General features: G+C 45.1%; 1 protein-coding gene across 2 annotated transcripts in view; it reads left to right on the top strand.

The window, feature by feature from the left end:
* The window catches only part of LOC105495109 (maestro heat like repeat family member 7), a 70,994-nt gene that overhangs the window by 3,073 nt on the left and 44,116 nt on the right, over positions 1–23,805 (top strand). For both annotated transcript variants that reach the window (XM_011764320.3, XM_011764321.3), the window contains exons 2-3: positions 7,486–7,520; positions 8,389–9,693. In XM_011764320.3, coding sequence (XP_011762622.2) covers positions 8,463–9,693 — 1,231 coding nt within the window. In that variant the 5' untranslated portion in view covers positions 7,486–7,520; positions 8,389–8,462. The remainder of the gene's footprint in view (positions 1–7,485; positions 7,521–8,388; positions 9,694–23,805) is intronic.

The raw sequence follows: 23,805 nt of genomic DNA, 5'->3' as shown, positions 1-23,805 counted from the left end.
CAAAGTGCTGGGATTTCATGCATAAGCCACTGTGCCTGGCCTATTTTTGTTTCTTCTTTTATCTTTTAATGTAAAAACAACAACAACAACAAAATAGAGATGAGGTCCCACTATGTTGCCCAGGCTGGTCTAGAACTCCTGGGCTCAAGTGATCCTTGGCCTCTCAAAGTACTGGGATTACAGGCATCAGCCACCATGTCCAGCCAAATAACTTTTTTTTTTTTTTCTGAAATGGAGTCACATTCTGTCACCCAGGCTGGTGGCTGGAGTATGGTGGTGCAATCTCAGCTCAATGCAACCTTTGTCTCCCAGATTCAAGCAATTCTCATGCCTCAGCCTCCCTAGTAGCTGGGACTACAGGCACCTGTCACCATACCTGGCTAATTTTTAAATTTTTAGTAGAGACAGGGTTTCACCATGTCAGTCAAGCTGGTCTTGAACTCCTGGCTTCAAAAGATCTGCCTGCTTCAGGCTCCCAAAGTGCTGAGATTACAGGCATGAGCCACCATGCCCAGCCAAAGCATTTTTATGATGATTGCTTTGAAATCCTTGTCAAAAATTCCAACATCTGATTCATCTCAGTGTTAATGTTGGTTGGTTGTCTTAAGATGAGATTTTCCTAGTTTTTGGTATGATGAGTGATTTTTACTGCATCTTTGACATCTCAGGTATTACAATAAGATTTTTTTTTTTCTTTTTTCTGAGACAAAGTCTTGCTCTGTCACCCAAACTGGAGTGCAGTGGTAGTGGTGCAATCTTGGCTCACTGCAACCTCCACCTCCCTGGTTCAAGCGATTCTCCTGCCTCAGCCTCCTGAGTAGCTGGGATTACAGGTATGCACCACCATGTCCAGCTAATTTTTTGTATTTTTAGTAGAGACAGGGTTTCACCATGTTGGCCAGGCTTGTCTTGAACTCCTGACCTCAAGTGGTCTGCCTGCCTTGGCTTCCCAAAGTACTGGGATTACAGGTGTGAGTCACCGTGTTAAGGTTTAGCTTGTAGGTTCTGGCCTACTTTTGTGGACTGTAGCTCCAGTGATTCTTCTTTTCTTTTCTTTTCTTTTCTTTTCTTTTCTTTTCTTTTCTTTTCTTTTCTTTTCTTTTCTTTTCTTTTCTTTTCTTTTCTTTTCTTTTCTCTTCTCTTCTCTCCTCTCCTCTCCTCTCCTCTCCTCTCCTCTCCTCTCCTCTCCTCTCCTCTCCTCTCTTCTCCTCTCTTCTCCTCTCTTCTCCTCTCTTCTCCTCTCTTCTCCTCTCTTCTCTTCTCTTCTCTTCTCTTCTCTTCTCTTCTCTTTTCTTTTTTTTGAGACAAGCTCTCTCTCTGTTGCCCAGGTTGGAGTGCAACAGCAAAATCTCTGCTCACTGCAGCTTTGCCTCCCGGGCTCAAGCAATTCTCCTGCCTCAGCTTCCCAAGTAAGCTGGGACTACAGGCACACACCACCGCACCTGGATAATTTTTGTATTTTCTGTAGGGATGGAGTTTTGCTGTGTTGCCCAGGCTGGTCTTGACCTCCTCAGCTCAAATGATCCACCTGCCTCCGCTTCCCAAAGTGCTGGGATACAGGCATGAGTCACCGCATGCAGCCAAAAGTTATTTTAAAGTAGAGAAGTTCTTGGCACTGTTCTGTACTCTGACAGTCCTGGTACAGGCCTGGTCTCCAGTGATATATTTATGAGTCCTCGTTTGCTTCATTTTTCTGGTAGTGCTGGGGCTCCTGTTTATTCCTGCTGGTGCTGTCTGCAGAGGTAGAAGGCACTTCCCTAGGCCACTTGTTATCACTGGAGCGGGTAGGGGAGGCCAGAGCGGGTGGTGGAGGCCAGAAGACGTAGGGTCTGGTAAAATGTCTGATGCTGGGTGGAGGGCCCAGAGATCCAGGGTTCTGCCGACATTGCCGCTGCGGGTTGGATTGGTCTGTCACTGCTCCAGGTATGGAGAAGGGATTGACGCTCCCTACTGGGAGACCCTCTCTGTTGGGATTCTTCTTTCCTGGTCTTTTGGCTGGAGAGAGCAGGTTTTTCTTCTACTTTTGAGTATGTGTTTATGCTGTCGGTAGATCTGTGTGGCAGGCTTCTTCAGGTTACGTGAGTGATAAAACGAAAACTCCAGGGAACTCACCATAGCGTCAGCCTTCAAGTCCTGAGATGCCTAGTCAGTCACTGCCTTCTTTCTAGCCGTCAGAGTCCTTTTATGGTTGTCTGTTGAACTGTTTCCAGAGTATTTAGTTATTTTTAGAAGGGAAGAACAGAGAAAAGTGAATTGACAACCTTGTCTATTACATGCATTAAAAAACATTGTGGTATAATGCACCCACCATAAAGTTGACCATTAGTGGCAATTAGTGTGTTCATAAGGTTGCGCAACCGTCATTACTATCAGACATTGTTCTGGTCCAGAAGGAAACCCTATACCCATTAAACAGTCGCTTCCCATTCCCTGCTTTCCCCTTCCCCTGGCAACCTCTCTCTGTCCTGCTTTAAACTACTGTCTCTATAGATTTGACTATTCTGGATATTTTAGATAAATGGAGTCTATAATATGTGGTCTTTTGTGATGGGCTACTTTCACCTAGCATAATGTTTTCAAAGTTTATCCGTGTTTAGCATGCATAAGTACTTCGTTCTTTTTAGTGGCTGAATAATCCACTGTATGGACATACCATATATTGTTTATCCATTAATCAGTATGTGGCTATTTGGCTTGTTTCCACCTTTGGCTCTCATAAGCCCTAGGGCCTGGCTGGCAGTGTCTTTTGAAGCAAAAAAGTTTTAAATATTGCTGATGTCCAATTTATCTATATTTTTCTTTTGTTGCTTGTGCTTTTGGTGTCATGTCTAAGAAACCATTGCCAAATCCAAGATCATGAAGGTTTAATCCTATGTTTTCTTCCAAGAGTTTTATAGTTTTAGCTCTTCTATGTAGGTCTTTAATGCATTTTGAGTTAATTTTTGTATAGAATGTGGGATAGGAGGCTAGGTGCAGTGGCTCTTGCCTGTAATCCCAGCACTTTGTGGAGGCTGAGGCAGGAGGATCACTTGAGGTCAGGAGTTTGAGATCAGCTTGGTCAACATGGTGAAACCTCGTCTCTACCTAAAAGAAAAAGGCCAGGCGTGGTGGTTCATGCCTGTAATCCCAGCACCTTGGCAGGCCAAGGCAGGTGGATCACCTGAGGTCAGGAGTTCGAGACCAACCTGACCAATATGATGAAACCCTGTCACTTCTAAAAATACAAAAATTAGCTGGGCCTGGTAGCATGCACCTGTAATCCCAGTTACTTGGGAGGCTGAGACAGGAGAATCACTTGAACCCGGGAGGCGGAGGTTGCAGGGAGCCAAGATTGTGCCGTTGCATTCCAGCCTGGGCAACAAGGACAAAACTCTGTCTTAAAAAAAAAAAAAAAAATTAGCTGGGTTTAGTGGTAGACCCCTGTAGGCCAAGTTACTTAAGAGGCTGAGGCATGAGAATCACTCGAACCTGGGAGGCAGAAGTTGCAGGGAGCCGAGATTGCGCCATTGCACTCCAGCCTAGGCGACAGGGTGAGACTCCCTCTCAAAAAAAAAAAAAAAAAAAGAATGTGGGTTAGGAGTTCAGCTTTATTCTTTTGCATGTCAATATCCAGCTGTTCCACTGCCATTTGTTGAAAAGACTATTCTTTTTAAATATATAATTTATTTAATTATTTTATTATTATTGTTTTTGAGATAGTCTCATTATGTTGCCCAGGCTGGCCTTGAACTCCTGGCCTGGGCTCAAGTGATCTTCCCACTTCGGCCTCCCAAAGTGCTGAGATTATAGACATGAGCCGCCTACTGAAGAGACTATTCTTTCCCTATTAGTGGAGGAGTTATCACCCTTGTTAAAAATCATTTGACCATATATGCATGGATTTATTTCTGGACTTGCAATTCTATCCTGTTAGTCTATATATTTATCCTTATGTCAGTACCACACCATTGCATGCAATTTTATTTATTTATTTATTTATTTATTTATTTATTTATTTATCTATTTATTTATTTTTTGAGGTGGAGTTTCGCTCCTGTTGCCCAGACTGGAGTGCAATGGTGCAATCTCGGCTCACTGCAACCTCCGCCTCCCAGCTTCAAGCAACTCTCCTCCCTTAGCCTCCCAAGTAGCTGGGATTACAGATGTGTGCTGCCACACCTGGCTAATTTTTTGTATTTTAGTAAAGACAGGGTTTCACCATGTTGGCCAGGCTGGTCTCGAACTCCTGACCTCAGGTGATCCACCCAGCTTGGCCTCCCAGAGTGCTGGGATTACAGGTGTGAGCCACCGTGCCTGGTCTGCATTCAGTTTTAAACGAAGATCTCTATGGCTTACTTTGGAAAATGGTTTGTTGGAAGCTGGCCTAGATGCAGGGACCCCTGTTGAGTAAGCAATTCCAAGATCCAGCCCCAAAACAATGGGAACTGGACTAGGGTCTGGTAGTGGTGATGAAGAAATGGGGAGAGATTTCAGAGCTGTTCTGGAGCCAGAATGAGCAGAACTTGGCCAAAATTGGGTGCGGCAAGTGAGAAAGAGAGCACTCAAAGAGGATGTTGTTTCTGGCTTGGATGATGGATGGTGCCAGCTCCTTGCAATGGAGGAGAATAGAAGAGTCCTATTTGGGGGAAAAATGGAGAGTCTGTTTTGGATGCTCTGGGTCTGAGGTGTCCCAATCTCAGGTGTTCTGTGTGTGCACACGTGTGTGTGTGTATAGGTACTTGTACAAGTGCCTAATACATTCCAGGCCCTTACATCTGATAACAGTGTGTTCTCAATGATGAACTGGACAATCTATTGATAGTTCCACCCCCGAAGGCTCTAGCAACCCTTGTCCAGGGCCTGGAAGGGTTAATTGAGGTGGAGAAGGGAGGATGGCAATTGGTCAATGATTCTCTCTGTCTTAGACAACACTAGCTGTTTTATGGCTGTGCTCTGCCCTTTCCATTTGGGGCCCCAGGATTGTAGGGCAAAGGCCAATAGGCAGTTTGTGGCTGTCAGCAGGAAGTAGTGAGCTCCTTTAGCTCCTGTAGATCCCACCCAAGCCCCTCAACAGCCATGGCTCCTCCTAACACACAGTGTCTGTTTGGTAGAGGGCAAGCCATGGGCTACCCCAGTCACTACAAGGCAGCTCTGAAGCCTTGCCTGTCTATTGCAGGAGGGAGGAGGAGGATTGAGGGCAGGGCAGCTGGGGTTGAGATCTGTGGCCTTCTGCCCAGTGACCTGGTATTGTGCATCTGCTGGGTTGCTGGGGTAGAGATGAAGTCTTTCTTCCTCAGCCCAAACAAGTTAGGTCTTTGAAGATCTTACTCACTGACTCATAGGCTGCAACAGCCATATTTTCCAGGTTAAAAATGCCTCCCTTTGGTAACTATGGTCCATGTGTGTGCATGTGGCACGTTTACACATGGGCGGGAGAGATCATTAAGGGAAGATTCATGCTCCTCAAGTAAAAAGAGACAAAATTATGGACATGAAATTAAGTACAGGGCTTTGGAAAGGGACTGTGAAATCAAGGAACAATCAGAGTTTACATTCAGGGTAAAATTGCCTCTGATGCTGATGGTAAGTGAGCATTTCTTGCTTCCAAGGCAGATGCAAAGCTGTGCAGGAACTGCTTGCTTGGAATGAAGGCAACTTCCACAGGGTGCTGAGTGCCTTATTCCTCTCTGCCCACAGTGCCTGGCAGAGAGGACTAAAACAAGTAGCTACCATTTAGGTAAGGGCTTTGGTGGGCCATGTACTCCATGCCAGGCACTGTAACTACAATCATGGAAGGCTTTCCAGATGGGGAGGACAAGGACCAGAGGGGAAAAGTCTCTTGCCCAAGTTCACCCAGACTAGCAGAGGTTGAGCTGGGCTTTAAACTCAGGACTACATGAATACAAATCTATAGTCTTTCCAAAGCCATGCTATAAAGATACACAGCAAAATTTGTGGAGTGAGTAAATGATTCACTGAATGAGTTAGCACATGAATGAATGATAAATGAAGAAATGATGAAATGAGTTAGTGAAAGAATACATCATCAAACGAAGAAGAGTCTCCCCTCACCACCCATTGCCCTTCTCTTATTTCCTCCTCTCCCTCCCTTTGGCCTTCCTCTTCCCTCTCCTCTTTACTGCCTCTTGTCTTCTCCCTTATCCCTCCCTTGTCTTCTCTTACCTCTCCTTTCTTCCTTCTTCTCTTCCCTCTTGCATTTCTCTCTCCTCCCTTCCTTCCTTGTTCCTCTCGTCTCCCTACTTTCCTTACCACTGTTTAGTATTTCTCCCTATGCACGTTCATCGCCATCCCACTTTTTTTTTGAGTCAAGGTGTCACTTTGTCACTCAGGCTGGAATGCAGTGGTGCGATCACAGCTCATTGTAGCCTCAACCTCCTGGGCTCAAGTGATCCTCCCACCTCAGCCTCCTGAGTAGCTGAGACGGCAGGCACATGCCACCACACCTGGTTAATTTTTGTATTTTTTTTTTGTAGAGACAGAGTCTCATTATGTTGTCCAGGCTGGTCTCAAACTCCTGGACTCAAACAATCCTCCCGCCTCGGCCTTCCAAAGTCCTGGGATTACAGGCATGAGCCCTGCACCCAGTTGCACTCCCTATTTCTTGCATTTTTTTTTTCTCTTCCCCAGCTGTCTCATCTCCCTGGTCCTTCCCCCACCACCGCTGTGTGGTTCTGTCCTCACCCCTTACCAAAAGAAATTAAAAACAAAACAAAAACTACAAACAAGAAGAGAGGAAAATAATGAAATAACACAAGCGGGCATTGGACATTTACTGGTGTCAGGTGCTACACTAGACATTAGAAACTGGCAGAGGACAAGGCACGTGCAGTTCCTGCATCCATGGACCTCATCAGGGAAGCCAAATACTGTGAGCCAAGAGGTGGGAAGGAACAAGGTGGCCTGAGAACTTTCAGGTGGCCCCCACCTGTCTAGGGGACCTGGAAGGCTCTTAGCATTTGAGCTGAAACCTGAAAGGGTGAAGCAGCAGGCATCAGCTGGGGAAGGGGAGTGGAGATGGATGCCCAGCCTGTGGAAGACCCAGACCTAACTGGGAGAGCCTTCCTCTTTGGAGGAAGTCAAAGGAACCCTGCAAGGGTGGAATGGAAAAGGAAAGGGACATATGGAGGGGCAAAAAGGGTGAAAGGGTCTGGGACCAGATACAGAAGGGCCTTTTGGGTCTGCTAACAACTGGAGGACTCTATCCTAAAGATAACGGGAAGCCATGGAGGGGTTTACCAGGGGGATGGCTTAGAGATGGTGCTGGCTGCCCAGAGGGCCAGTGGGGTGAGTGGCCTTCCTCTCTTTGACCTTCACTTCCTCATGTATAAATATCTAACTTACTCTGTGTGTGTGTGTGTGTGTGTGTGTGTGTGTGTGTAGTGGGGAGCTTGTTAACAGATGTGCATGCCTGGCCTGTGGACTGTGCAGTAAGTGTTGATAAAGGCACTCTTCCCTGACTTGATTTCCTTCTGCATCTCCTCCCAGGGGCCCACTCCTGCTTAAAAACACCATGCATGCAGGTGAGCTGTCCCCATGATTCCCACAGGGAGGGTGGCCCCAGATTGAGGGTGGGGGTGGTGGGAGGACTGGGGAGTTCATCCAGCAGTTAGATTGCTGTGTTGAGGCAGGTGTTTGACAGCTGCCCCATGGTCTCCTCCACATAGCCCGCTTCACCCAGAACAGGCAAACTGTTAAGGCTATAGGCAGCTTTGCCAGGGTTGCTCTGAGAACCTAATGCCATGTGTACTGGCAGAGTAGTTCTAGCAACTTACGAGTTTGTCTCTGACTTGGAGCACCCCAATTCTGCAAGGCTCAGGGCTCCTTGTTGGTACACTTAGGTTACCCTGTCGCATGTGGCCAGCTGGAAGTGAGGTAACTCATAACGAGGCTCTTCCTTCCCTTTTTCTGCCTTAAAGTGGAAGAGATTCCTCATTTGTCTGTGTGTAAGCTTCCAATTGTGTAACTGGCACTGGGCTAGGAGCTGGGGTTGCCCCAGGGGCCAAGGTATACACAGTTTTTGTCATTGCAAAATTCATCTCTAGCAAGAGCTAGACCACTAAATGAGTCACTGGAATGAAATGTGCTGAGTATTTTGCTAGAAGTAGGATTAAGCAAAGGATAATGAGAATTACCCCCATGCAATTTCACAAGCCGAGGGGATTGAGTTTGTTCAGGATCATGAGCCAGGAGGGAGCAGGTTGTGGTCAAAGAACGGAACTGAGAGACCGCGGAGGCAAGTGGCGAGTGATGGGATGGAAAGGTGGGCTGGGCACAGTCACCAGGGCCTTGTAAGTCACAGCAAGGGGCTTTCATCCTAAGAATAGTGGGAGCCCTGGAAAAGCCTTAACAGGTGTGGTATGGCTGCATTTGTCTTTTCTCTCTCTCGAGACTGCTTCTGGGAGCGTGACAGTTGGCTGCTGGAGAGAAAGGGGCACTGGCACTGAGAGACCTCCAGACTGGACATGGCCCTGAGCCCAGGGGCTAACCTGGTCTTCCATGAAGACCCAAAGATGACACCAAGTCTCCCCTCCTGTGGGGCCCCAGGATTAGGGTCTGGTACCATCCCTCGGCCCCACCCAGACACGGCTCATGTGCCTATGTTGAATCTACTCCCAAGTCCTGGCTTGGCTCTCGTTCCAGATCTTAATCCTTCTCTGAGTCCTGTCTCAGGGGAGGCCTCGGGCCTGGTGCCTGAAAACACCCCCAGATCTGATGACAGCAGGGCCGTAACTCCAGCCTCCCTCCACATCACCAGTTCTTGCTCTGGTGAAGCCCTGGACCTGGATTCCATGGATGTCTCAAGGCCTGAATCACAGGGGCACCTCTGTCCAGCCTCAAACCCCATTCTGAGTCCCAGCTCTACTGAGGCCCCTGGTCTGAGCTCCGGGAACCACCCTCAGTCAAATTCTGAAGATGCCTTCAAGTGCCTCTCAAGTAAGATTTTTGAGTTGGGTCAGAGAAACTCCAACCCTTCTAGGCATGAATTAAACCCATTTATAAGGCACCATTCCAGAGAAGGCCTGGTTCTGGGTCACTGCATCTCTAGGCCAAGCTCAAAAGCACTCCTTATTCCAGCCTCCAACTCTTCTCTCGACCTTGACTCCAATCCATTGCTCAACATGGGCTCAAGAAACACCTCCAAGCTGAACCTGAATGTAGCTCCAGATTCTCGTGGGACCCTAATCCCAGACACAAATGAGACCATCACTTTGGCTTCACATAACATCTCTGGGTCTGTTTCAAAAGGAGCCTTTAGTACCACCTGGAGCACAAGTTCCAAGGGAACCATGAATGTGGCTTCCACCGGCCACCCCAGATCTGATTTGAACATGACCATCACTCAAGCCTCATATGTGACCCTGATTCCTGGCTCCAGTGATGGTATCAGCCTCCATTCCAGCACCCATGGGCCCAACTCCACCATCTCTCCACCCTCATGCATGACTCTAATCCTGGGTTCCAATGAGACTCTGAGCCTGGACTCCAGCCTCGTGTTCAGTGACACCTCCACCTTGACACTGAGCAGTCAGCAGGATGATGCCGAGGACAACAGCATCCACACTGTACCCCTGGAGGAGAATCTGGAGAGCTGGAGTGAGATGGCCAGCATTAAGGTGGACCAGTTCCCGCTGGGACTCCCCACCTCCAACCCCGCAGGCAAGGATGCCATGACCTTGCAAGGCATCCCTGAGGGTAAGGCCAGGGCCGCAGCCCTAGAAAAAGCACTATCCTGGGGGAAGTCTGTCTTCAGATTCGTAGGGCAGGGAGAGGAGAAGGAAGGAAGGAAGGGGACAGCAGGCAGTTGATAACATATGATCTATTAATTCTATATTAGACATCTAATAATCGGCCTCTGCTAGCAGTGTGACTTGGGACAAGCTACTTAATCTCCCTGAGCTTCAACTTCCTTAACTGTAATATCAGTATACAGCCGGGCGCAGTGGCTCACGTCTGTAATCCCAGCACTTTGGGAGGCTGAGGCAGGTGAATCATCTGAGTTGGGAGTTTGAGAGCAGCCTGGCCAACATGGTGAAACCCCGTCTCTACTTAAAATACAAAGAATTAGCCGGGCATGGTGGTGCATGCCTGTAATCCCAGCTACTCGGGAGGCTGAGGCAGGAGAATTGTTTGAACCTGGGAGGCAGAGGTTGCAGTGAGCTGAGATCTCGCCATTGCACTCCAGCCTGGGCAATAAGAGCAAAACTTGTCTAAAAAAAAAAAAAATCACTGTATAATAATACTTGGACTCTGTCCAAATTATAAGTCTATTGTATCAACAGACTATCCCTTCCATTCAAAATGTATGTCTCTTTCTTCCTTGATATATTTCAGACCTGGCTTCTCAGGTCTGAGCAAAGCCTTGGGGTCCTGTCTGAAACCTGTGCCTCCCTCCTGATATGTAGGATTTCTGTAAATTAATCCCCTGTCAGTTTCTGATGCTATAAATATCTTTTCTTAATCAATTTTTATTTGTCCATTCACCAATACTGTATTAAGATTTTTGAAAAAGGACCATGGTTTTGTAAGTAGGTGTTCATATCTAATGAGAATCCCTTTTTTTTTTTTTTTTTTTTTTTTTTTTTTTGAGAGGGAGTCTCATTCTGCAGCCCAGGCTGGAGTGCAATGGCTCGATCTCGGTTCACTGTAACCTCTGCCTTCTGAGTTCAAGTGATTCTCCTGCCTCAACCTCTTGAGTAGCGGGAATTAGAGGCACCCACCACTCTACCCAGCTAATTTTTATATTTTTAGCAGAGACAAGGTTTCGCCATGTTGGTCAGGCTGGTCTTGAACTCCTGACCTCAGGTTAGCTATTAGTAAATAACATTTTATTTTATTTTTTGAGACAAAAGTCTCACTCTGTTGCCCAGGCTGGAGTTCAATGGTGCGATCATAGCTCCCTGCAGCTTCGAATTCCTGGACTCAGGAGACCTCCTGCCTCGGCCTCCCAAGTAGCTAGGAGTACAGGTGCACACCACACCACCACACCTGAGTAATTTTATTTTTTATGTTTTGTAGACATGGAGCCTTGCTATGTTGCCCAGGCTGGTCTTGAACTCCTGGCCTCAAGCTATCCTCCCAGCTCATCCTCCCAGAACTCTGGGACTACAGGCATATTCCACCACGCCCAGACTCTGCACATTTTAGAATGCATTTCTAGGGTTTCTTAGGGATTTTTTTTAGGGCCTCAAAAAAGTCTTGTTGGCATTTTTAAAAGAATGTTATCAACTTATTTACGGATTCATGTTTTCCTTTACATAGGATATATGCTTTACTAGGATTTAAAAAATTCTTCTTAGAAGTCTAGTGCACCCTGGGATGGGTTAATCGTAGATACTTTACAGTATTTTTTTTTTTTTTTTTTGGAGATGGAGTCTTGCTCCGTCACCCAGGCTGGAGTGCAATGGTGCAATCTCCACTCGCCACAACCTCCACCCCCTGGGTTCAAATGATTCTCCTGCCTCAACCTCCTGAGTAGCTGGGATTATAGGTACGTGCCACCACGCCCGGCTAATTTTTTGTATTTTTAGTAGAGATAGGGTTTCACCATGTTGGCCAGGATGGTCTCTAACTCCTGACCTCGTGATCTGCCCACCTTGGCTTCCCAAAGTGCTGGGATTGCAGGCATGAGCCACCATGCCCAGCCTATAGTATCTTATTTTCTGATAAAATTTTTACTTGGTATTGATGATGCTGGTGATCTAGAGGAACTTTTTTTTTTTTTTGCAAGTTTTTCTTTTTTTGAAAAAAACTTTGTGGAAATATAACTGTAAATACAATTTGCTCTTTTAAAGTATGTAATTTAATGGCTTTTTATATACACAGAATTGTGCAACCATCACCACAATCAATTTTAGAACATTTTCATCATCCCTAAAAGAAACCCTGCACCCCTTAGACATCATCCTCAACCCATGCCAGCTCTCAACCCAGCCCTGGGCAATCACTAGTCTACTTTTTGTCTCTATAGTTCACCTATTTTGGACATTTTATATAAATAGAATCATATAATATGTCATCCTTTGTGACTGGCTTCTTTCACTTAGCAGAAGGTATTCAAGGTTCATCCTCTTTGTAGCATGTATCAGTACTTCATTCCTTGTTATGGCTAAATAATATTCCATATATAGACACACCACATTTTGTTTATGTCAGTTGATTGCCATTTGGGTTGTTTCTATCTTTTGGCTATTTTATTTTGTATTTTTATTTTGTATTTTTTTGGGACAGGGTCTCACTCTGTCACCCAGGCTGGTGCGCAGTGGCATGATCTCGGCTCACTGCAACCTCCACCTCCCAGGCTGAAGCAATCCTCCCACCACAGCCTCCCAAGTGGCTAGGACCACAGGCATGCACCACCACACCTGGCTAACTTTTGTATATTTTGTAGAGGCAGGGTCTCACTGTGTTGCCCAGGCTGGTCTTGAACTCCTGGGATCAAGCAATCCTCTCTCCTTAGCTTCCCAAAGTGCTGGCATTACAGGCATGAGCCACCATGCCTGGACAATTTACTAATATTTTTCTTCTATTCTGTTGATTGCCTTTTCATTTTCTTGATGGTGTCCTTTGAAACACAAAGGTTTTAAATTTTGACATTGCCCAATTTGTCTAATTTTTCTTTTATTGTTTGTGCTTTTGGTGTCATATTTAAAGAAACCATTGCCTAGTCCAAGATCATGAAGATTTATGCCCATGTTTTCTTCTAAGAGTATAATAATGTTAGCTTTTACCTTTAGGTCTTAGGTACAATTTGTGCTAATTTTTGTTTATGGTGTGAGGTGGGGGTTCAGCTTCATGATTTTGCATGTGGATGTTCAGTTATTATTGTCATATAATTCACCCATTTAAAATGTGTCAGCCAGGCGTGGTGACCCATGCCTGTAATCCCAGCACTTTGGGAGGATGAGGCAGGTGGATCACTTGAGATCAGGGGTTCAAAACCAGCCTGGTCAACATGGTGAAATGCTGTCTCTACTAAAAATACAAAAAATTAACTGGGGCTGGGTGCAGTGACTCATGTCTGTAATCCCAATACTTTGGGAGGCTGAGGCGAGCAGATCACAAGGTCAGGAGTTTGAGACCAGCCTGACCAACATGGTGAAATCCCGTCTCTACTAAAAATACAAAAATTAGCTGGGTGTGGTGGCACGCACCTGTAATTCCAGCTACTCAGGAGGCTGAGGCAGGAGAACTGCTTGAACCTGGGAGGCAGAGATTGCAATGAGCTGAGATTAAGCCACTGCAGTCCAACCTTGGTGACAGAGCGAGACACCATCTCAAAAAAAAAAAAAAAAAAAAAAAATTAGCCGGGTATCATGGCACATGCCTATAATCCCAACTATTTGGGAATGGCTTGAAACTGGGAGGCGGAGGTTGCAGTGAGCCAAGATTACGCCACTGCAGCCTGAATGATGGAGTGAGACTTTGTCTCAATAAATATATAAATAAATTAATTAATTAAATTAAAAATAAATAAAAAATAAAAATAAAATGTGTCATTTGCAGAGTGTAGTGACTCATGCCTATAATCCCAGCATTTTGGGAGGCTGAGGCAGGAGGATTCCTTGAGCCCAGGAGTTCAAGACCAGCCTGGGCAACATAGGAATACCCTGTCTCTACAAAAAACAAAAATAAATTAGCTAGACATGGTGGTGTGTGCCTGTGGTCCCAGCTACTCAGGAGACTGAGCTGGGAGGATTGCTTGAGCCCAGGTATTGGAGGCTACAATGAGCTGTGATTGTACCGCTGCCCTTCAGGTTGGGCGATAGAGTGAGACCTTGTCTTTTCAAAAAACAAAAACAAAAAAACAAAAACAAAAACAAACCAAAGTGTGATTCAATGGTTTAGGTTATATTCCATTTTTTAGTGCCTCTGTTTTTGGTGCCATATCCAAGAAATTGTTGCGAAATCCAGTGTTATGAAGATTTTCCCCTGTGTTTTATAGTTTTAGCTCTTAAATTCTTTGAGTTAAATTTTATATATATATATATATATATATATATATATACACACACATATATAAGGTAAGAGTCCAAATTTATTCTTATTTTTTATTTATTTTATTTATTTATTTTTTGAGACAGAGTCTTGTTCTGACACCCAGGCTGGAGTGCAATGGCATGGTCTCGACTCACTGCAACCTCCACCTCCAGGTTCAAGCAATTCTCCTGCCTCAATCTCCCGAGTAGCTGGGACTACTGGCAGCCGCCACCACACCTGGCTAATTTTTGTATTTTTAGTAGAGATGGGGTTTCACCATGTTGGCCAGGCTGGTCTCAAACTCTTGACCTCGTGATCTGCCCACCTTGGCCTCCCAAAGTGCTGGCATTACAGGCGTGAGCCACAGTGTCCAGCCCATTTATTTATTTGTTTATTTATTTATTTATTTATTTATTTATTTATTTATTTAGATGGAGTCTTGCTGTCATCCAGGCTGGAGTGCAGTGGTGCCATCTTGGCTCACTGCAACCTCTGCCTCCCAGGTTCAAGCCATTCTCCTGCCTCAGCTTCCCAAGTAGCTGGAACTACAGGCATGCATCATCATGCCTGGTTAATTTTTGTGTTTTTAGTAGAGATGGGGTTTAGTAGAGACCATGTTGGTCAGACTGGTCTCCAACTCCTGACCTCGTGATCCACCCACCTCGGCCTCCCAAAGTGCTGGGATTACAGGTGTGGGCCACAGTGCCCGGCCTATTTATTTATTTATTTATTTATTTATTTATTTATTTATTGAGACAGAGTCTTGCTTTGTCATCCAGGCTGGAGTGCAATGGCACGATCTCAGCTCACTGCAACCTCTGCCTCCCAGGTTCAAGCCATTCTAATGCCTCAGCCTCATGCAGCTGGGACTACAGGCATGCATCATCATGCCTGGCTAATTTTTGTAGTTCTAGTAGAGACGGAGTTTCACTATGTTGACTAGGCTGGTCTTGAACTCCTGACCTCAAGCGATCTGCCTGCCTTGGCTTTCCAGAGTGCTGGGATTACAGGCATGAGCCACCACACCCGTCCCAATGTATTTTTTTTTTAAATTGGAAAGTTTTTTGTTTTTCTTTTTTTCCGGCTGAGTGTGGTGGCTCACACCTGTAATCCCAGCACTTTGGGAGGCTGTGGTGGGCAGATCACCTGAGGTCAGGAGTTCCAGATCAGCCTGGCCAACATGGCAAATCCCCATTTCTACTAAAAATACAAAATCTGCTGGTGCGATGGCACACTCCTGTAATCTCAGCAACTTGGGAAGCTGAGGCAGGAGAATTGCTTGAACCCTGGAGATGGAGGTTGCAGTGAGCTGAGATTGAGCCACTGCACTCCAACCATGGTGACAGAGCAAGACTCCATCTCAAAAAAGAAAAAAAAAGTTTTTTTTTTCAGGTTGGGTGTGGTGGCTCACGCCTGTAATCCCAGCACTTTGGGAAGCTGAGGTGGGTGGATCGCCTGAGGTCAGGAGTTTGAGACCAGCCTGGCCAACATGGTGAAACCCTGTCTCTACTAAAAATACAAAAATTAGCTGATGTGGTGGCCAGGGCCTGTAATCCCAGCTACTCGGGAGGCTCCCACTTGAACCTGGGAGGCAGAGGTTGCAGAAAGCCAAGATCATGCCACTGCATTCCAGCCTGGGTGACAGAGCAGGACTCTGACTCAAAGTAAATAAATAAATAAAATTAAATTAAAATTAAAAAAATTTTTTTTCCAATTTTTAAATTGTGGTAAAATGTACATAACAAAATTTACCATCTAGGCCAGCACAATGACTCATGCCTGTAATATCAGTGCTTTGAGAAGCCAAGGCAGGAAGATCACTTGAAGTCAGCAGTTTGGGACCAGCTCAGGCGACATAGCAAGACTCTGTCTGTATAAAAAACAAAAAAATCCTTACCATCTTTTTTTTTTTTTTTTTTTTAAGAGATGATCTCACTCTGTTGCCTGGGCTGGAGTACAGTGTCATGATCTTGCCTCACTGCAACCTCCACCTCTGGGGCTCAAGTAATCCTCCTGCCTTAGCCTCCCGAGCAGCTGGGACTACAAGCACGTGCCACCATACTTAGCTAATATTTTTGTATTTTTAGTAGAGACAGGGTTTCACCATGTTACCCAGGCTGGTCTTGAACTTCTGTGCTCAAGTGATCCACTGCCTCAGCCTCCCAAACTGCTGGGATTACAGGCATGAGCCACCATGTCCAGCCAAACCTTACCATCTCAAACATTTTAAAATTATTATTATTTTTTAGGGTCAGGGTCTCACTCTGTCACCCCAGCTGGAGTGCAGTGGCGTGATGATAGCTCACTGCAGTCTCAAACTCCTGGGATCAAGTGATTCTTTCACCTCAGCCTCCCAAGTAGCTACGACTGTAGGCACACACCACCACATCTAGCTAATTTTAATATTTTGTAGAGATGAGACCTCGCTATGTTGCCCAGGCTGGTCTTGAACTCCTGGCTCAAGTGATCCTCCTGCCTTGGGTTCCCTAAGTGCTGGGATTTCAGGCATGATCCACAACACCTGGCCCTATCTTAACCTTTTTTTTTTTTTTTTTTTTTTTTGAGGTGGAGTCTCACTCTGTTGCCCATGTTGGAGTGCAGTGGTATGATCCTAGCTCACTGCAACCTCTGCCTCCCATTTTCAAACAATATTCCTGCCTCAGCCTCCTGAGTAGCTGGAACTACAAGTGTGTGCTACCATGCCTGGCTTATTTTGGTAGTTTTAGTAGAGATGGGGTTTTACCTTGTTGGCCAGGCGGGTCTTGAACTCCTGACCTCAGGTGATCCACCTGCCTAAGTCTCCCAAAGTGCTGGGATTACAGGTGTGAGCCACGGTAACTGGCCAGCCATTTTTAAGTGAACAGTTTAATACAGTGGTACGAAATATATTCGTAATGTGCAACTGTTGGCACCATTTCTTCTCCATAACTATTTTCATCTTATGAACTTCAAAATCCATATGCATTAAACAATAGCTGCCCATTTTCCAGTCCCCCAGCCCCTAGGCACCACCATTCTACTGTTTCTATAATTTTCACTACTCTAGGTACCTCATATAACAACTTCATTGTTTTGCATGTGGATAGCCAGTTTTTCTGGCTCTATTTGTTGAAAAAACTGTCCTTTCCCCAGTGAATGTTCTTAGTATTCTTGTCAAAAATAGACTTACCATAAATGTGTTTATTTCTGGGTACTCTACTTTGTTTCATTGGTCTATATGTCTGTCCTTATGCCAGTACCATGCTGTTTTGATTATTATAGCTTTGTGGTATGTTTTGAAATCAGGAAGTATGAGTCCTTCAGCTTTGTTCTTCTTTCAAGATTGTTTTGGCTATCAGGGCCACTCTTCACTTTTTTAATAGGAGCATTTTGTCCATCAGCTCAGTTTAAAACAATGTATTTTCAAATTATAGTAGCCTTTTAAAAACTTTTTTGGGGTATAAAATGGATCAGTAAAATATGTAAAGTGTGCTAGTCATCTCAAATGTATAGCTTAATGAAAATTTATGTAAGTATACACTGTGGTAGCTACCACTCAGATCAAGTCCCAGAAGCCCAGAAGCTTCCCTTGTGTCCCTTTTCAATCAGTATCCCTTCTTCTGGGGCAAGATTTCTCAGCTTTGGCACTATTGATATTTTGTGTTGGGAAATTCTTTGTCGTGTGTGTGTGTGTCTATGTTGGTGGTGGGGATGGGGGTGCTGTTCTGTGCATTATGAGATGCACTCATCCCTGGACTCTACTTAGTAGATGCTAGTAGCAACCTCTCATTGCCACCCTCAAGTTGTAAAAACCGAAATGGTTTCCAGACATTGCTGAATGTTCCATGGGGGTGGGGGGGGACAACTGCTCTTGGTTGATAATCACTGCCCTGGAGGTGACAATTCCGATTTGCATCACCATAGACTAGTTTTGCCTATTCTTGAACTTATTGCCAATAGAATACTACTGTATTTACTCTGTGTGTGTGTGTGTGTGTGTGTGTGTGTGTGTGTGTGTGTGTGTGTTTGAGACAGAAGTTCGCTTTTGTTGTCCAGGCTGGAGTGCAATGGTGCCATCTCGGCTCACTGCAACCTCTGCCTCCCAGGTTCAAGTGATTCTCCTGCCTCAGCCTCTTGAGTAGCTGGGATTACAGGCATGCACCACCACGCTCAGCTAGTTTTTTGTATTTTAATTTTGATTGATTTATTTATTTTTTGAGACGGAGTCTCACTCTGTTGCCCAGGCTGGAGTGCAATGGCACAATCTCGGCTCACTGCAACCTCCACCTTCGGGGTTCAAGCAATCTCCTGCCTCAGCATCCTGAGTAACTGGGATTAGAGGTGTCTGCCACCACACCTGGCTAATTTTTGTTGTTGTTGTTGTTTTTTGTTTGTTTTTGAGATGGAGTTTCACTCTTGTTGCCCAGGCTAGAGTGCAATGGCATGATCTGGGCTCACTGCAACCTCTGCCTCTGTGTTCAAGCAATCCTCCTGCCTTAGCCTCCTGAGTAGCTGGAATTACAGGTGTTAGTCACCACATCTGGCTAATTTTGTATTTTTAGTAGAGACAAGATTTCTGCATGTTGGTCAGGCTGGTCTTGAACTCCCGACCTCAGGTGATCCACCTGCCTCAGCCTCCCAAAGTGCCAGGATTACAAGCATGAGCCACTATGCCCGGCCATATTTACTGTTTTGACTCTGGCTTTTTTTTTTTTTTTTTTTTGAGAAGGAGTCTGGCTCTGTGGCCCGGGCTGGAGTGCAGTGGCCGGATCTCAGCTCACTGCAAGCTCTGCCTTCCGGGTTTACGCCATTCTCCTGCCTCAGCCTCCCGAGTAGCTGGGAACACAGACGCCCGCCACCTCGCCTGGCTAGTTTTTTGTATTTTTTAGTAGAGACGGGGTTTCACCGTGTTAGCCAGGATGGTCTCGATCTCCTGACCTCGTGATCCGCCCGTCTCGGCCTCCCAAAGTGCTGGGATTACAGGCTTGAGCCACCGCGCCCGGCGACTCTGGCTTCTTTAGCTCAACATTATGTCTGTTGGATTCATCCATATTGTATATTTCAATAGTAGATTGTTTTTTGTTATTCTGTAGTATTCCATTGTATGGATATACCACAGTTTGTTTATTTATTCTGCTGCTGATGGACATTAGAATTTTTCCTATTTTTTTGATGTTATTAATAAAGTGGCTGTGAACGTTGTTGACCATGACTTTTGGTTCAGAGATACACTTATTTATCTCAGAGTAGAATTTCTGGGTCATAGTGCAGGCATATTTATAGCTTTAAGAGATACTGCCAAACAGTTTTTCGAAGGGGTAATCTTAGACTTTTTGTGCTGCCATAACAAAATGCCTGAGACTGAGTAATTTATAAACAACAGAAATTTATTTTCTCACAGTTCTGGAGACTGGAAGTCCAAGATCAAGGCAGCAGCATTTGGTGTCTGGTGAGGGCCTGCTTGCTGTATCCCTACATGGTGGAAGGTGGAAGGACAAAAAGGGGCTGAACTCTGTATGAAGCCTCTTTTATAAAGGCCTTAATCCCATTCTAGACGGTGGAGCCCTCACAATTTGACCACCTCCTAAAGTCTCTGCCTCTTAATACTATTGCATTGGAGATTAAGTTCAACATGAATTTTGAAGGGGACATAAATATTCAAACCACAGCAATGACTGAATTAATTTACGCTTCCATAAACTATGTGAGTTTCAATTGTTCCACATTCTCACCAACATTTGGCATTATCAGTTAAAAAATTTGTCGTCAGGCCGGGTGCAGTGGCTCACGCCTGTAATCTCCACACTTTGGGAGGCCGAGGCAGGTGGATCACCTGAGGTCGGGAGTTCGAGACCAGCCTGACCAACGTGGAGAAATCCTGTCTCTACCAAAAATACAAAAAATTAGCCGGGCATGGTGGCACATGCCTGTAATCCCAGTTACTCAGGAAGATGAGGTAAGAGAATCACTTGAACCTGGGAGGTGGAGGTTGCGGTGAGCCAAGATTGTACCATTGCACTCCAGCCTGGGCAACAAAAGCGAAACTCCATCTCAAAAAAAAAAGAAAAAAAAGAGAAAAATAAAAAATAAAAAAATAAATAGTTGTAGTCATTCTAGGGGGTTTCTGTCTAGTGATAGTTCATTGTGGTTTTAATTTGCATATCTTGATAACTACTGATGTTAAGCACTTTTTTACATGATTATTGGCAATTTGCATATCCTCTTTTGTGCAGTACCAGTTCAAATATTTTGCGCTTTTTTTTTTTTTTTAATTTCAGAAGGGAACAACATGTACATTTTGCTTATTTAAAAACATTGGGGTGTCTCTTTTTCTTATTGGTTTGTGGGAATTCTTTATGTAATCTAGATATGAGTTCTTTGTTAGATACATGAATTTTGACTATTTTTTCTGAGTCTGTGGCTTGATGAAGGCTTTTATTTATCTTTAAATTAAATTAAAAAGTTTTTAAAGAAATGAGGTCTCATTCTGTTGCCCAGGCTGGAGTGGAGTGGAGTGGTACAATCATAGCTCACTGCAGACTCAAACTCCTGGGCTCAAGTGATCCTCCTGCCTCAGCCTCCCAAGCAGCTGGAATTACAGGCATGTGCCACACGCCTGGCTAATTTGTATTTTTAGTAGAGACGAGATTTCTCCGTGTTGATCAGGCTGGTTTCGAACTTCTGACCTCAGGTGATCTGCCCACCTCGGCCTCCCAAAGTGCTGGTATTACAGGTATGAGCCACCACGTCTGGCCCTGTTCACTTTTATTAACTGTGCTTAGAACAGTAGTGGTCATATAGTAGGTACTTAAAAATATTATTTATTTATTTATTTATTTATTTATTTATTTATTTACTTTGAGACAGTGTTTCGCTCTTGTCGCCCAGGCTGGAGTGCAGTGGAGCAATCTCAGCTCACTATAACCTCTGCCTCCTGGGTTCAAGTGATTCTCCTGCCTCAGCCTCTTGAGTAGCTGGGATTACAGGCACCTGCCACCATGCCCAGCTAATTTTTGTATTTTTAGTAGAGACGGAGTTCACCACACTGGCTAGGCTGGTCTCGAACTCCTGACCTCAGGTGACCCACCTGCCTTGGCCTCCCAAAGTGCTGATATTACAGGTGTGAGCTGCCACCCTCGGCCTTAAAAATATTTTAAAAATGATTTTTAAAAACCAACCTAGGGTTGGGCATGGTGGCTCACACCTGTAATACGTAGCACTTTGAGAGGCTGAGGCAGGAATATTGCTTGAACCCAGGAGTTCACAACCAGCCTGGGCAACAAAATGAGACCCTCATCTCTACAAAAAAATTAACAATTGGCCAAATGTGGTGGCATGGGCCTGTAGCGCCAACTAGTTGGGAGGCTGAGGTAGGAGGATCACTTGAGCCCAGGAGGTTGAGACTGCAGTGAGCCATGATTGCACCACTGCATTCCAGCCTGAATGACAGAGCAAGACTCTGTCTGCAAACAAAACCAAACAAAACTTAGAGAAAAGTTGAGCTGGGTGTGGTGGCTCATGCCTGTAATCCCAGCACTTTGGGAGGCCAAGGTGGGCAGATCACTTGAAGCCAGCAGTTCAAGACCAGCCTGACCAACAAGGTGAAATCCTGTCTCTACTAAAAATACAAAAATTAACCAGGCAGGGTGGCACACACCTATAAACCCAGCTTCTCAGCAGGCAGATGTGGGAGAATTACTTGAATCCGGGAGGTGGAGGTTGAAGTGAGCCGAGATCGGCACCACTGCCCTCCAGCCTGAGCAACAGAGTGAGACTCCATCTCAAAGAAAAAAAAAAGTTGAAAATGTACTATAAATTTTTTTCCTTGAATCATTTAAGAATCAGTTTCCAAATGATGCTCCATCACCCCTGAATTTCAGAGTGTAGTTCTTACAAAAAAGGATAAAATATAACTATCACTATCAAGTAATTAATATTGATACACAGCTACCATGTAATCCTCAGGCCCTATTCAAAAGTCACCAATTTTCCCAGTAATGTTCTCTACAGCAAGAGGATCCAGTTCAGAACCACTCATTGTACTTTTTTTCTAGTCTGATCTGTCTCCTGCAGTCCTCAGCCTTTCTTTGACTTTCCTGTCCTTGATACATTTGAAGATGACAGGCAAGCTATTTTTGTAGGATGTGCCTCAGTTTCAATTTGTCTGATGCTTGCTCATGATTAGATTCAGGGCATGCATTTTTGGCAGGAATAGCACAGAAGTGATGCTGGGTTTTTCTCATTGCGTCCTGTCTGGTGCCTTATAATTTTGATTTGTTCATTACTGACGCTGTTTGCTTTCATCACTTGAGTAGGATGGTTGCTGCCAAGGTTTTCTATTGTGAAGTCAATATTTACCCCTTTGTAGTGAATATCATGTGGTCAGGTACTTTGAAACTATGTGAATATCCCATTCCCATCAAACTTTCAATTTATTTATTTATTTATTAGTATTATATGGACTCAATTAGTTTATTTAATGGGCTATAATCCATTTTCTTAGTTTATTTAATGGGCTATAATCCATTTTTTTTTCACAATTTATTGTGATACTCAAATTTTCCTCAATTTGATCAGTGGAATTCCCTTCAAGCAAACTTTTGTAGAGACCAGCCTGGCCAACACGGCAAGACCCCCGAGCTCTTTCTTTTTTTGAGACGAAATATTGCTCTGTTGCCCAGGCTGGAATGCAGTGGCACAATCTTGGCTCACTAAACCTCTGCCTTCTGGGTTCAAGCGATTCTCCTGCCTCAGCCTCCCTAGTAGCTGTGATTATAGGTGTGCACCACTATGCCCAGCTAATTTTTGTATTTTTAGTAGAGGTGGGGTTTCACCATGTTGGCCAGGCTGGTCTCAAACTCCTGACCTCAGATGATCCACCTGCTTCAGCCTCCCAAAGTGCTGGGATTACAGGCGTGAGCCACCGTGCTCGGCCCCCATCAGCTCAAAACAAATAAAACAAAAATCAACGAATAAAGCATGCTTTTGTATTCCTTTGATATTTGACATGTCTTTATCATTCAGGTGTCTCAGGTTCATCCTGAGCTTTCCCTGTTTGAGTCCTGGAATCAAACATTTCTCCAAGGAGCCTTGTTCCTTTTAGTGGAGAATGGTGTTTAGAAGCTAAGATCTTGGTGTTCGCTACAATTGGGGTATCTGTACTTCTCCATCCTCTAGCATCCTCTGGTGGTCGAGAATCTGAAGTTCCAGGTTTTCATAGGCCCCAGTGACCTTGTCCTCAGAAGGAGAAATATCCTCTCTCCTTTGGTGTTCCCCTCAACCCCCTTAAATAAAAGACTCTATTGGTCCTGCCCAGTCAAGTTTTCATCCCTGGACCAATCGCTGTGGCTGGTGGCATGGGACACTCTTAGGAGTGGAGCTTGGGTTCCAGGCCCACCCCTGTCTGAAGAGTGGGTGCTGGGTGTGTCTTGAGGAATCCAGCTTCACCTAGCTACATGGAATAGGGTGCACACAGGAAAGATGAGGCTCTTTCACCAAAAGAAAGTGAAGAGATGGGGGGCTGACAGAACGGCAGATGCCTCTCATAACAAGTAGGTGTTTAGCTATGAATTATGATAACTGCTGAAAGAAGAGATTCGGACAATGCGCGACAAGACCATATTGGCCTTTGCAGAGCCAGAGGGTAGGGGTGGCCTTTCTCAGGACTGGCAGGCAAGCCTAGGCCTGAAGGAGAGCCTTAGCGGGGCAAGGAGGTATGGCGAGCAGTGGCCCGGGTAGAGGGAACCACCATGCAAAGGCCCTGAGGGGAAATGTGCTCAGTTCTGGAAGGAAGCTGGTGTGGCCAGAGCATAGTGAGGCAGGCAAGTGGTGGGAGATAGGGCCGCAGAG

Source organism: Macaca nemestrina, chromosome 1 (genome assembly GCF_043159975.1).
Source record: "Macaca nemestrina isolate mMacNem1 chromosome 1, mMacNem.hap1, whole genome shotgun sequence".
NCBI lineage: Eukaryota > Metazoa > Chordata > Mammalia > Primates > Cercopithecidae > Macaca > Macaca nemestrina.
Note: the sequence above shows the minus strand (reverse complement) of the source record. Positions and strands in the feature narration are given on the sequence as shown.